This window comes from Podarcis melisellensis, assembly GCF_964234715.1.
Source record: "Podarcis melisellensis genome assembly, chromosome: 3".
In the NCBI taxonomy this organism is placed as follows: domain Eukaryota; kingdom Metazoa; phylum Chordata; class Lepidosauria; order Squamata; family Lacertidae; genus Podarcis; species Podarcis melisellensis.
Genome location: NC_138530.1, coordinates 98,664,285 through 98,679,651, shown reverse-complemented (window position 1 = coordinate 98,679,651; position 15,367 = coordinate 98,664,285). Strand labels below are relative to the sequence as shown.

General features: G+C 39.9%; 1 protein-coding gene across 2 annotated transcripts in view; it reads left to right on the top strand.

The window, feature by feature from the left end:
* CSMD1 (CUB and Sushi multiple domains 1) overlaps positions 1 to 15,367 on the top strand; it is a 355,527-nt gene that overhangs the window by 251,617 nt on the left and 88,543 nt on the right. For both annotated transcript variants that reach the window (XM_081905886.1, XM_081905887.1), the window contains exons 34-38: positions 366 to 435; positions 2,213 to 2,329; positions 4,319 to 4,528; positions 8,291 to 8,479; positions 13,060 to 13,237. In XM_081905886.1, coding sequence (XP_081762012.1) covers positions 366 to 435; positions 2,213 to 2,329; positions 4,319 to 4,528; positions 8,291 to 8,479; positions 13,060 to 13,237 — 764 coding nt within the window. The remainder of the gene's footprint in view (positions 1 to 365; positions 436 to 2,212; positions 2,330 to 4,318; positions 4,529 to 8,290; positions 8,480 to 13,059; positions 13,238 to 15,367) is intronic.

Genomic DNA, 15,367 nt, shown 5'->3' with positions numbered 1-15,367 from the left:
TGTCTGATCTTGAAATAAATCCTATCCTTTGGTAGCATGGTGAAGAATGCAAATGAGGATGTTACATTGCTCTGCAAACCTATGCAATAATTGAGTTCAGAACAGTGGTTTTGAAACAGTTTCTTAAGACATGTGGCACAACTCATTTCCCATTTTAAAAGGAATTCTAATTATTGTAGTAGTCTTTTGTTTAACCTTAATTAGAAAACTGTCATGGGTAGTAAAGTGCAGGGGGAGAGTAATTGGCAAAAGGATTTCACTAGCAACGCTGGTGTTTTCTCCTTAGAATAATTATGCTAAATTGCCAGGGGAAAGCTGGAGAAACAGAGGACAATGATGAATCATTATTTTTTATTTTATTTTAGGGGCGCTCTCATATTTCTTGTATGCCTGGAACAGTTCGCCGTTGGAACTACCCTTCTCCTCTATGTATAGGTATGCATGCATACTTTTTGAACCATGTGTTATTAAGAATGACATAAGTACAAAACCAAAGTGTTAATTAGCAGCTGCAGTTTGTATCTGCTGATATCAAGCCCGTTTGACTGGAAAATGTCGCTTTTACACCTATCAGATGGTACCCTCGAACCATTGACCCTGATTATGCAGAATTAAGGGAAAGGTTTCTCCTTTTCTCATGTCTCGACTTTCCCTTTCATATACATGCTTTTTATTTAGTACACCTTCCCCTGTTGAATTAAAATGTGAATTAACATACTGATTCTGAAATATACTCGGGGTCGAGTGTGGATTTCATTCTCTTTATTCAGCTCATAGTAGTGAGGAGGAATGGAAGTTCTCCCAAATGTCTGCTTTATATACACTATTTACACAATGGGCCCCACATGATTGGCTAATTCCGGGATTCTCCTGTAGGCCAATTAGGTTGTGGATTTTACTTCCACCTGGTGCTGGATTGGGTGGCTCCTGCAAACCAATCAAACTGCTGCATTCTGGATCCTATTGTTCTAGGACCCATCAGACTGCTGCATTTTGGATCTTATTCAACTCAGTACATAACAGACTCATAGAACCTGCTGCTGAATGATAAGTCTCAGAATCCCCAGCAGCATGGCTCATTGGCCAGGGATGATGGGAGTTGTAGTTCAACAACATCTAGTGCACCATAGTCTAGCCACCCCTGGTATAAAAAAGGTAAAGGACCCCTGACAGTTAAGTCCAGTCATGAACGACTCTGGGGTTGCGATGCTCATCTCGCTTTACTGGCCAAGGGAGCTGGCGTTTGTCCGCAGACAGTTTTTCCGGGTCATCTTGCCAGCATGACTAAGCCGCTTCTGGCGAAACCAGAGCAGCGCACGGAAACACCATTTACCTTCCCACCAGAGCGGTATCTATTTATCTACCTGCACTGGCATGCTTTCGAACTGCTAGGTTTGCAGGAGCTGGGACCGAACAACGGGAGCTCACCCCATCACGGGGATTCGAACCGCCAACCTTCTGATTGGCAAGCCCAAGAGGCTCAGTGGTTTAGACCACAGCGCCACCCATTTCCTCACCCCTGGTAGAGAACACCTTATAATTGATCGAGCCAGTATTACCGTCTACATATTGCAGAAGAGTAGTGGGGATTTTGACAGTGTTGGTGATTTGCCTAAGATAACCTTGTGCCTAAGGTGATATTTGAACCGTTATCTTACGTATGTGAGCTGAATAATTTAAAATAAAATGTGCAGATTAATGCAAAAAAGAGAGAAATAATTAAATCACCCCTTTGTCATGCTTGAATCATATAGAAACCAGTATAATTTCAGTGTTCAGAATATAAGGTGACATGTGAAGAATATTTTCTAACCTATCAATGTAATGTATGGATGGCCGTTTTATAATTGAAACTTATAAGGGGTCATTCTACACTTGATATGATGCCTGGATGTACCAATGGGTGTATGCTGTGGTTAGTGATTTCTTGCTGGAGCAGACTTGCCCAAAGGAGTCTTTTTACCTACAGAGGTTTCTCCATTAACTTCAATGTCAAATGCTGCCCTCTGCATGAAAAAGAATCCATGTGTAGAGCTGTCAAAGTGAATGGGGAAGCCTGTTCAGATAAGAGCCTTGTGTGTACAATTGTAGTGCTCTGTGTTGGTTCAAGTGTACAATGTAGTGCTCTTCAGTTACATGAACATTGCATAAGTAATACATCATTCAATAAACCATGAAATATAATAGCATTATTTTATTTTATTTTCAATAGCCAAATGTGGTGGGACACTGACAAATATGGCTGGAGTGATACTGAGCCCAGGGTTCCCAGGAAACTATCCTAGTAACCTGGGCTGCGTGTGGAAGATATTATTGCCTGTTGGATATGGTAAGAATCTTGATGATGATGATGATGATGATACATTTCAGCTCAACCATAGAATTTTTGATCTCTCTGGCAGTTCCCTAACTTCCAAAACAATGACTGCCACATATTTCGTCTTGTCTGTCTGTCTATCTAGACACATAGATAGGTCTATATAGGCTTCATACATTGGCACATTGTACATTGGCCATGGGCACATTGTGGAAAGGTGAACAGTATAACAATAATATAGCCGCTGCTTTTGTGTGTTGCTTTATCCAGAGAAAAAACAGTTTTATGATTGAAATTGGAAATCCCCATCTATTCTCCACCCACTTGCTACTTCTTTTTTCTCATACAGGAGTCCTCCACAGTCACCACCCCCTATTCTACCAGCAGGGCTCAATACAGGGAGAGTTGTTTGCATGTCTGATGTTAAGTGTAGGGATGGATGGATGGATGGATCAGGTCCAACATTTACTTTTAGTAAAAAAGCATTGTTTGTGAAATCTTTCTGCCTCATTCTGAGTAGTTTTAAGTTGGAATGGTGGCTCGAAATAAAACACTTAACACCTAACTCAATTTGATCTGTCCTTTCTCAGTCCTCTAACAAGAGACCAAGCCACTCACGTTGCATTCCTTTCCCTTTTCTTCAGATGTGTTTGCTGGTAATCTATACATTATTCATGAGGAGAAGATAATAAGGCTATATGTTTATCATCACAAACTAGATTGAAACGTCCCAAACGCTTCTTATCCAAATAATTTCATGGGTAGCTAGAACTTGTTTACAACCTTCTTGGGCTCATTAGCAAATTGCAGCTGTGCCTTTAAGGGAATGCATCTTAGTATAGATAATAATTAGGATGGTGTGATTCTTGCAGATAAATAGTCCATTGAAAGAAAGATAGGAGTCTGGAACAAAAGGAAAAGACAATTTCTCACTATTAAAAAAATTAGCAAATTATGAGATTTTGGCTGTATACACATGTAGCTGTGGCAGTAAAGGTAAAGGTACCCCTGCCCGTACGGGCCAGTCTTGCCAGACTCTGGGGTTGTGCGCCCATCTCACTCAAGAGGCCAGGGGCCAGCGCTGACCGAAGACACTTCCGGGTCACGTGGCCAGCGTGACATCGCTGCTCTGGCAAGCCAGAGCTGCACACGGAAACGCCGTTTACCTTCCCGCTAGAAAGTGGTCCCTATTTATCTACTTGCACCCGAGGGTGCTTTCGAACTGCTAGGTTGGCAGGCGCTGGGACCGAGCAGCGGGAGCGCACCCCGCCGCGGGGATTCGAACCGCCGACCTTTCGATCGGCAAGCCCTAGGCGCTGAGGCTTTAACCCACAGCGCCACCCGCGTCCCCCCAAGCCTTGTACAATTAAACAGGGCTTACTTCTGAGTAGACATGTATAGGTCTGCACTGTTAGCTAATTAAAATTGGCCTGTTGTTGAACACTTAGCTAGGTATTCATTTATTTTATGTATTAACAGCTTTCCTTCCTTACATGGATTTATGTAATATAATACACTAAGTAAAGATAATATTATGTGCTCAGCTAATTAGTTAAATTAATCAGTTTGGTTATTATAAATCCAGCTATAATGTCAGGTTCTTAATAATTAAGCTTGTTTTTAAAATAATGCCCTGCTTGTATTTTAGGGATTTGTATAGAGGTTAGACACTAATTACTTTGTGGATAACAGAAACTGTATGGTTATAAAAGGTACCTATGTTGCAATATAGATTCCTTTTGCTATATATATATATTACAACATTATCTGTCTCTTGGACAGCTTTTATTAGGGATCCCATTTGCAAAACACATGAGCTTGCATCGTAGCTTCCATTTTCTGATTACTGCGTAGTTCTGCTCATTTAACAGTGGTTTTACACCTCTCCTGGAAATCCATTTCTGGTGGTTGGGGGGACTCTACAGAGCAGCATGCCCCAATGCTGTGGTTACAACAGAACTATTGGGTAATATCATTTTTATTACTTTTTTCCCCTTACAGGGGCACATATACAGTTTCTGAACTTCTCCACCGAAGCTAACCATGACTTCCTTGAAATCCAGAATGGTCCATATCACACTAGTTCTATGATTGGCCAGTTCAGTGGAACAGACCTCCTGCCATCTTTATTAAGCACAACGCATGAAACTCTCATCCATTTTTACAGTGATCACTCGGAAAATAGGCAAGGATTTAAACTTGTATATCAAGGTGAGCAACCGGTGACATAACCTTAATTCTATAATTTGAGGACTTAAATAATTGTCTTCTCCTATGTAAATCTGACAGTGTTAAGATCATATTCTCAGCCCCTTCTCTTAGGTTTTTGCATGCCATCAGGCGACTGGTTCCCAGCGAGTCTCTTTTGTTGTTGTGGCCCATTGTCTGTAGAATTTCCTCCCCGGGGAAGCTTTCCTGGTTCTATACCTGTTTTCTTTTCATTGCCAGGTGAAGACCTCTTTCTCTTTTTTTCTTCCCTTGGGCTTGTTGGGTTTATGCATGTTGGAATTTGTTCTGTGGCAGTTTTTCCATTTTGCCTTGGTGCTTTGTATTTATATTATTTTATTTAAAATGTGAACTGGTCTGGACAATAAATGTCCTATTAAACATTTCATAATTCTCAACGCTAGAAATATATGTTTTTGTGATGTGTTCATTTATTAGCAGTTTGCTTAATGCCCATTGATTGGAAAGGAAACTAGAGTGTTTTTAGCCTTCTCTGTATTTTTTGGAGGATTAGTGTGTAACTGGGGAAAGTTTTGAATGGAAATAAATGTAATAAACATTTTTAAGCTCATCTGGGTCCCAAGTCAAAGCTTATGTGTTCTCATTTCCCAGGCTTTTGGCTCTTAATTTGAAGGATGGCATCACAGCCTCTTTTAGTGAAGTGGGACCTTTCGTCCTTCTTTTTGCATTTGCTGTGTTTTTAGCCTTTTAGTTGTATTTCTGTGCTTTCAGTATACAAAGGTAAAGGGTAAAAAAGGTAAAGAACCCCTGGACGGTTAAGTGGAATCGTGGCGCTCATCTTGCTTTCAGGCTAAGGGAGCCGGTGTTTGTCCACAGACAGCTTTCTGGGTCATGTGGCCAGCATGACTAAACCACTTCTGGCGCAGCGGAACACTATGACGGAAACCAGAGCTCACAGAAATGGTGTTTACTGCTAGGTTGGCAGGAGCTGGGATAGAGCAACATGAGCTCACTCCGCCGCCTTTGACTGGATTTAACCGTCCAGGGGTCCTTTACCTTTCAGTATATAATATACAACAAATAATGATAAATAATAATAACAAGTTTTGTTTTATAATTAGCACGGGTTACGGGATACTTTTACCAATGCACGTTCCTTGTTTTATAAGGTGTGTTGGTGTCCTTTTTAATAAAAATCTAATATGTCTGATTACAGTTGGTGCATAAAGTTTGTATTATGATTTTTTTCTGTTACTTGAATTATGATTAGTTATTTTTTCCAAATTCCCAAGGTAGGTTTCCCCTGAATCATGTTGGGCAATTTACCATTTCATTAAAGTTCCCTGTTATTTTATCCAAACCATTTTGATACTTTCTCTTGTGTTCTTTCTTTCTCTGTCTGTCTCTCTACACACCCACCCCCCTTGTGTATAGTACAGCCTCATTCCTCCACTCTTACTCTCTATGTTAACTTCAAACTGGCTGCAAATTGAGAATTTACTGAAATGAATAAAAATGCCAAACTCCTTGAGACCTACTTTTTTCAAGGCCAAGGGTATTCTATGTTCTGTTAATTCATAAGGGGTTTATGCATGCTGAGAAAAAAGGACAAGAAAGGGTTAAGTTAGGTGTGCTCGTTAATTTGGGGTGTGCTTGTCCTGCACCTGCAACTAGTTAAGCATGTGAGAGTAAGTCAGCTCAATCTAAAGTATAAATACACTTGTGTTTGAAGCAAGTTTGTTCTTAGCCCCTGCTCTTGGCCAGAGCCTAGTCTGTGTTGGAATGTTGCAAGGAGACTGTATTCTGTTGGAAGGAATGTGAATTACAACTGTATGTAACCTACAAGGTGTGGAATGGCTTTATGCTACCAGTAAAGGGACTGGCTCTACCTAGAACTGTATGGTGTTTTTCTGTTTCACTGACACTCTGCTGGTATGTTGAATGGGCACTCTGCACATGCCCCAACATGTTCTGCATTTAATAATAATAATAATAATAATAATAATAATGATGATGATGATGATGGTGGTGGTGTTATTATTTATACCCCACCCATCTGGCTGGGTTGCAATTTTTTTCTTCCTTGTTCTTTCTTTTCGGCAACCAGTTGTGTTGTCCTGGTGTCTCCTTTCATCCTTCTGTATGGGTTTATGTATGAAAGGGCGGGGGAGAGAATGTGTAGTGGAATGATAAAGGGCAGGCTGATTATTCTTTGAAAAGCTGTGAACATAGGTAATTGGATTATTGCTTCCATAAAAAGCAATTTCAAAAAACAGCTTACTTGTTTTTTTATAATTTGCATCATCAGCATTCTTGTGTAAAAACACAAGGAGAGTCCTGCTTGATTTGACCAAGGTTCATCCAGTTCAGTATCCAGGCCAATCAATTGTCTCAAGGAGCCCACAAGGAGGACATGAAAGCAATATTACCAGTTGTTCCATGCACCCCAGCACTAGCATTTAGTGCAGCGGTTCTCAACCTGTGGGTCCCCATATGTTGTTGGACTAGCGAGGCCAGAGTTCGGGGATGATGGAAGTTGTAGTCCAACAACATCTGAGGACTCACAGGTTGAGAACCGCTGATTTAGTGGCATGCTGCCTCTGTACCTGGAACTTCCATATAACCATCATGATTAGTAGTTGCAGCCACTATTAGTGTTCACTCCATGAATCTATGCAACTTCCTTTTAAAACCATCTAAGGTGGTGATCATCACCACATCTTGTTGCACAGTTTGAGAATTATCGCGCAAGAGTGTGATAGACTTTGATTAGCCTGCATTGTCAGGCATTCTAGGTGGTTATGTTGCCAATAAATGACTATTGGAGAACCTTCATGGTGTGACAGGGAGAGAATTACGGTTCTGGCATTTACGCAGTGCTCTTCAGTACTTAAGGAAATGCAGTATACCAGGGAGGAAAGCCTTCCATTGATTTATCTAATATGTGAATGGCTTGCATTGTACTGCAAGACGGTGTTGCATTGATTTGTAAGTAAGGTGGTGAATTTTCAAGCTTTGAACATGATTTATATAATATGGGGCTAATTAACAAGTCATGAAGCTATCTATAAATCATGTTGCTCATTTTTTGTGTGTCTCGGCACTGATTTATAAGTCAAGTCATTCATTTGATTTATATATCATGTCTTCGATTTACATGCCTTTACAGAGGTCAAAACTGTGATTCGGTGATGCGCCTGTTCTAGTACAGCATTACTGGGTGAAAACTGAACAAACTGAAGCATTAGCAACAAGACATTAACAGCAAGCAGACATTGGGTTAATATGTTTTTATCTGGGGGTGGGGTGGGGAGAACAGCAGCAAACCTGAAGCCTGCAGCAATGCAGATGTTTATCAGATAACTGCTATGTTTCTGTAAAAAAAAAAATGCTTCTCTAATAGAGGAGTAGTTGTACAATGACTATTTAAACTTTTTACTCTAAAACTTGCAAGTCAACATAGTGAACATATGAAATGCATTAAAATAGTTCCAGCTAGGTGGCATCTGTTGGGTTGAACAGAAATATTGCTGTCACAGACCTTAACTATATACTGCAAATTCCTGATGCTTATTGTATATAATTTGCCTTATGAGTAGGAGGAGCCTTGTCTTAAAATATACTATTTTCAAAACATTTCCTGCCTTTGCCAATAGGAAAAAACTTGAGCTGGTTACCTGCAATGTTGAATATAGGGAATCATCATCCAAGCATTTTTCTCCCTTTCGATTCTGAACCAGTGTAACTTACTTTAAAAAAATTGTCCCACATTTCTTTTTCTTGCAGCATATGAATTACAAAATTGTCCAGATCCTCCTCCGTTTTTCAATGGATATATCATTAATTCCGATTACAGCGTGGGCCAGTCAATATCTTTTGAGTGCTATCCAGGATATGTATTGATTGGTCCTTCTGTTCTCACTTGCCACCATGGGATCAACAGGAACTGGAACTACCCCTTTCCAAAATGTGAAGGTAAATTTTGCTCATTGTAATAATAGTTGACTCTTAGTATTCTCTCAACATTATATATTCAATGAAATGAGATGGAAAATTGCAGAAAACCCTATGCATGAGGGCTGAAAATGATATCGACCACTAATAGAAATGTTCCAACATCCACGCACCACTTCAGTTCATAACGGGGCTCAAGAAACCAAGGTGCTCCTCTCCAAAATTGGGGAACAGCTTGGTTTATTACACATTGAACTCCTTCATATCCCAGATGACATAATTAGGTAAACAACTCCCCTTTCTCACATTTTTCCATCAGCCTCCAAATCCTCTTCCTTTCGCCTACCTGGCCACACCTGTAGCACATGGGGAAGTATTTCCTCCACTAGACCTAACAATGTTTGAAGATTTCTGAAGGTGTCTTGAACCCTCGAAAAATTATGCTGTTTCATGCATGGATTTCCAAACTGGTTGAGTGAACTGCGTGTACAAATGTGTCCTAAGGACAGAGTCCACCCTCTTTGGTTCAAAAGCCAAGGCTACACACAAACTTTTTCAGTAAATGCTAAAATCTTGCCTCTCAGCTGCTTCAACACCCCTTCTCACCCTCTCCCCGCCAAACAACTGATCTGCAGATTTTAGCAGTTTTCAGATAACTTCCTTGCACATGTTTCTTTGTGTTGAAGCCCCCTGTGTTCAATTATTTGCCTGCAGTAGTTATTCAAATATATATCACAGTTCGCAATGTTGGTTGGCCTGCCCTTTGTGCACCTGGGTATATAAATTTATAAAGCGGTACTGTGTTGCCCTATTTATATTTTAAATGTAGTTTATAACTCAGCCACATATTTCAGTTCTTTCACTCTGAATCACCTCAAATTACTTTGAAATTTTGCACATTATACATAGAGGGAAAAGAGCGAATTATTCTGTGCCTTGCCTAGAATTTCAATTAATTATACTGAAATGCTATAATTAAAATAACTTTCTCATGTCCGTAAATGGATATCCTTGACAAAAGCAGAACAATGGAAATGACCAATATCATCTTCCTTTGTCATGCAAAAGAGCCAGATGGGAACCTGCATACTAAGTTGCATCATGCCTAGACATCAAATCAAATACAACTTTTTTCAAAGCTACTAGTAGTGACTATATTATTTGTATTGTGGTTTGTTTTTTTAAGTGTATGAATAAAATGATCTATAGGTTGACGGTGATTCTCAAACTTTTTCCGTGGATTACACTTTCAGAATAAAAATTTGCTTGTGCAACACCACATTTTTAATTGATAAGAAATAAATTGGAAAATGGAAAGAAATAAGTAGCAGAGGAGGTAGAAGCAAGTGATGCACTTCTCAGAGGACCTGTCTGTCTGTTACATCCAGCTTCCTATCTGTAAAAGCGCCATACCCAGAAAGTGAAAAACAACAACACACCTGTAGTTGTTCAATTTCCATCCTATCTAACTTCCAGATGTTTTTAGAGTCTCTCTTGGAAAACATCCACTTTGGTCTTTTGATAATTGGTCTTCATTTTTATAGTAATTACCAAAGGATTTTAGGAGGCTCGATACAACTTTCCGTGTTAAAGACATTATTGCTGTGACAGCTGCATACAGATGAGCTAAAATATTTTTATCACCTATTTTGAAATGAGGGGGGAAACATTGAAAACCTGACAGATGTGAAACCATGTTGTTTATTATAAATTAAAAAGCAGTGTCAGGCCTTTTGTTTGTTTTTCCCATGTCCATAATAGCCTATTTGTAGCGGGGAAGCAAAGACTACATTAATATTTGTGTAGGGTCTCAGTGTCCCTCCCATGCAGAGTTTGACATTGGGAGCAGGAGGCCATAAGCTTTCCATAAATATAGGACCAAAACAATTTCCATGCTCCTGCTCTCTCTGGCCCAAATGTTTAACTGGAATCTCCTGATTGCCATTGAACTGATTTATTGACTTTACACAATGTTAATAGCTGTTACTTGAATGTGCAGTACTCTCTGGGCTTTCTCAGGTACTATTCAAGAAAGCATCTAATGACTGTAGAGCTTCTTTAAAAATAAAAAAGCAGTTTAAATATTTCCTACCCTTTCCTTCCAACACTTGGTGTTATAAACTGCAGTCCTAGTCCAGGGGCCTGGAGAGTGGCCCATGGGCTTGCAAAATTATATGGATCTACAACATGCGAGAAAGAGCTCCAGTGTTAAAGAGGAAGATCCGCTATCGGATTCCCTGCTTCCTGATGCCACAGAAAGGTCCGAGGTTCTGACCGACCAGTGTCAAAACTCTGACATGGTACTGTCAAATACTAAGCAGTTTTGGGGCTTCTTGGGAAGGGTCAGAAAAGGCTTGCATCTAAAAGATCCAAAGTCTTTTTCAGCTGCACAACACCCTCTCCTCAAAAGGATGATTCAGATTGCAGCCTTAGAGTGACTAGAATGGTAACTAGACAAGTTTTTTTATTTATTCAAACCTCCAATGTGTTCAATGAAGGGAAGTCATTTTCATGAATGTAGAGTAACTCAGCAAGTAAAACTACTGTCATACACTTAACATCTGCAAAATTTCCTTTGAGTTGTATTGCGTTTAGGCAAAAAACATCAATCAGCTTTAGGCCAGGTTCTTAATGAAGAAAAAGCTACTACCTCCCCATATTAACTAGGATGTTTAAATAGTTTCAAATAGTTAAATTGCCTCCTTACATTGTTATTTTGAGCATGCTCACGGAAGAGGAAGTAAGCATTTTGTATGCTAAACATTGAGAAATATAGTAAGACATATTTCAGCTTCTTTTTCACCTCTCACTGTCAAGTCCAACAAGAGGAGAGTCAGTCTGTAGAATCAAGTCACGTATACTCATTGTTAATTGACCTGACCCTATTGTTAAGTGGATAAAATGGGAAGGGAGTTGTGACTACAGGGATCACAAGAAACGGGAAAGTGACATTGCAGGGCAGAAGATGTTACCCAATTCAATTGATTCTTTATCCCTTTCTTTGAGGAGGAATAATCACATGATTCATCACATTCTTCTGCACAATTGGATGCACTTCCAATTAGAAGCAGATTTATCAGTGGGATTTGATCAAAAGGAAGAATATGGTGGGTTGAATCTATTTGTGCTATTTTTTAAAAAAGGTATTTTGTTGTAGTCCCACAAAGCAGCTCACAAACCAAGGAAGCTTGGGGAGCTCCTTGTGGCAACTTGCTTTGATAAGAGGTGGAGTTGAGTTGGAGCCTCTGTCTCCAATTCAACTCTCCTAGGCTTTTCCCTTTTAGAAGATTAGAGTTTTGTAAAAGCCAACCCTGTAGCTTGAAGATTTAGGGATGGCATTCCTTCTGCCTCTTTGGCCTCTCACCTGATGCTATTGGACTGGCACAGCTGAAACGAGTTGTAGTCCAAAACATCTGGCACTAGATTAAAGAAGGAGCATTAGCTGATGATAGTAAGTCAAACCTCAGCTCCCGAACGCCTCCGTTTTGAAACGCTTTGGCTCCCGAACACCCCAAACCCAGAAGTACCGTATTTTTCGCTCTATATGACACACCAGACCACAAGACACACCTAGTTTTTGGAGAAGGAAAACAAGAAAAAAAAATATTCTGAATCTCAGAAGCCAGAACAGCAAGAGGGATCGCTGCACAGTGAAAGCAGCAATCCCTCTTGTTGTTTGGCTTCTGGAATAGCTACGCAGCCTGCATTCGCTCCATAAGACGCACACACATTTCCCCTTACTTTTTAGGAGGGAAAAAGTGAGTCTTATAGAGCAAAAAATACGGTAAATGCTCCGGTTTTCGAATGTTTTTCGGAAGCCTAACATCTGACGCGGCTTCCACGTAAGTGTAGGAAGCTCCTGCAGCTGATCAGAAGCCACGCCTCGGTTGTCGAACATTTTGGAAGCCAAATGGGCTTCCAGAACGGATTATTTTGGACAACCGAGGTTTGACTGTAGTTGCAGCAGCATTTCCTGAGCACTGTTCTGTGGAGGATACAGGTGTAGTCATGTGCCCTCAGTGCCATCTGTTCATGATCCATCAACATGCTCACCTGCACTGTCCCCACCCCCCACAGAAGATGGTATAGGCTTATTACTGAAAAGTAACCAACCATGTGAATTTGCTTTTTTGAACTCTGCTATGCCATCATCATCATTTTTTTAATTTGTATACTGTCTTTCTATCTTACAATACAAGCTGAAGAAGCAAAAAATGTACATCTTATAACAATCTAATGCAATACAAAAATGTGATAATAAAACTTGAAAATAGGCAACCTATATCAAAAAGTAACATTCAACAATCATTAGAATAGTATTAAATAATAATAACATATAAAAGTTAAACAGAAATCCACTCAACAGTTACAATACATAATTTCTAAACTATAATCAATAAAACAACGGCAAGCCAGAGTACGTAAAATAATACAATACAAATTGAGAAGCAGAGACCAGAGGGTGGGGCAAGGCAGGTGGAAGAAGAAGGCCCTTGCCTGATGGAGTCTCTCCCCTCACAGTCTTAAACGTAAGACAAATCACTGTCCTGACTTAACCATGCATCCTTACTTTTTAACACTCCCGTTCCTTTCCTTTTCAGCTCCTTGTGGCTATAATGTAACATCTGAAAATGGTACTGTGTACTCCCCAGGATTTCCAGATGAATATCCAAATTCAAAAGATTGTACGTGGCTTATTACTGTACCTCAGGGCCATGGAATCTATATCAATTTCACCTTACTCCAAACAGAACTAGTGAATGACTACATTGCAGTTTGGTATGTGAACTTTTATTACCATAAAGGCTTTGATCAATCTGGACTTCGCCTCAATCCAGAATAATTGAACTGTTGGTGTTCATGTGTGCATGTGTATTAGTTAGTTAGTTTGTATACAGAGCAGAATTTGTTGGCTAGCAAGTTTCTATCCTGCTTGAAAGATCTGTTTTGAAACATAGGGAGGCTGTGAGAAGGTGAGTCTTCTCTCCAACATGAAAGCCAGCCTGTGAAGCTCTATTTTGATTCTGGAACATTTCCCACATGGTTGCTTGGGAAAAAAAGGATTGCATCATATTTTGTGGTCATCAATGCAAAGAAAGCACTCGGTTCTATTTCTTTTTCCCACCCTTGTCTAGGAAGTCTGAACTGACGCTTGGAGGTAGTCACAGCCTAAACATGAGTAAACAAATTAAAATTGACAAGGCAACAGAGAGGATAACTTCTGATCCAGGGATAGGGGCCTAACCTGTTGAATTAGTACCTGCAGATCTGGATATAGTAACACATGCCCTATTTATATCACATCAGGACTACTGCAATATGCTCTACCAAGAGCTATCTTTGAAAATAGGTCAGAAACTTTTATCGGTCCAAATCAAATTGAGGCAGCCAAGTTGATAACTGGAGCTGCTTACTCCCTTTTTGAAACTACTGCATTGCCTTCCAGTTCATTCCTGGGCCCAGTTCAAAGTGCTGGTGATGCAGCTTTAAAGCTCTTTGTGGTATGGCTTCAGGACATTTGAAGGGGTGACCTTTTATAAATGAGCCTGCCTCCTTATTAAGACCACCAATGGAGGCTTTTCTGCATGCCCCAACAAATTCTGAAATACATCTGATTGTAACCAAGGAGAGGGCCTTCTCTCCAGGCTCTGGAACTTGCTATCGCATTAGTGGACTTCCACTTAATTATATAGACATTGGTTCACCAGAACACCTGCAAGCAGCTTTACTTTTTATTTTTTAAATTGTTTTAATCTTTGCTGCTCTTAATTTTTGTGGTGTTGTTTTAATGTTATTGCCTGTTAACTGTTATTAGCTATTAACTGTTGATAGCTGCCTTGAAATCTTGGGGCGGGGGGAAGGTGGAGTAAAAATATTTTTAGTAATAATTGGGTATATTTCCTGAATAGCATTTTGAAATACTGTGGGGCACAATTTGTACCTTACCTGAATAGCACAGGAATAGCTAAAGTGCAGCTGCTCACAGGGCTACTCTGATGGGCAGTAATTATGTCGGTGGACCAACAAATTTCGTGCATACTAGCTCTGCCTGCTAATGCCTTTCTTTTTGAGCACGTGTTGGAGAAATACGGAAATGCCAGTAATATTGGAACAAGTAGTAGGTGTCCATTACAATATATTGGATTTGAAAATAATTTTATGGGACATTTTGCACTTTCATTTCTACTGTTATACCTGTCCCCAGCTGACTGGATAGGAATGGGCTATAAATTCAAAAATATATTCATTGCATAATTGTATATGCCTAACCAGCTATGATCAAAATGCCACATTTCGTTGTGTTAGCAATTTAAATTAACAATGCTTTCAGTTGTGAGGGGAGCCACTGGGGCCATTCTCTTCCCAGAGGCAAATGTTTTCCCATCCATCTGCTAGCCCAAATGCTGAGTCCTAGAAATGCCACTGCCATTCAGAGATGCCTGCTTGGGGAAAAAAACGTGTTGAATTTTTCAGATCCCTGTTTTCTCACAGTACATATTTTGAGAAGGATTATATAGCAGATGGGCCAGTCAGTCCTCCTTTGAACTACATACCGCCCTTTTCCTGAGTTGGCATCAAAAAGATTAGAACCACTGGGAAGGTCTAAACAGCTTATGTCTTTTGCACTAAAAAGCTGTTGATCTTTTGGTTGATATAGAACTATTCTTTAAAGTGACATCTTAATATCTGCTCTGCCATAGGCACCTCACTGACCAAAACAGCTTTTTCATTAATAAAGGCATTAGTAAAATTTTGGAAATGTTTTTCAAGTGGACTAGAAAAGTCCCTGGTTCCTGGGAGACCAGATGCTTCATAGCCCAGATACTTACTAATTTGAAAAGTTGCCAGCTTTTGTGTGGCAGCGTAAAGCAATAGTGTCATTAAATGGTGTTGTTCATAGTGTCATTA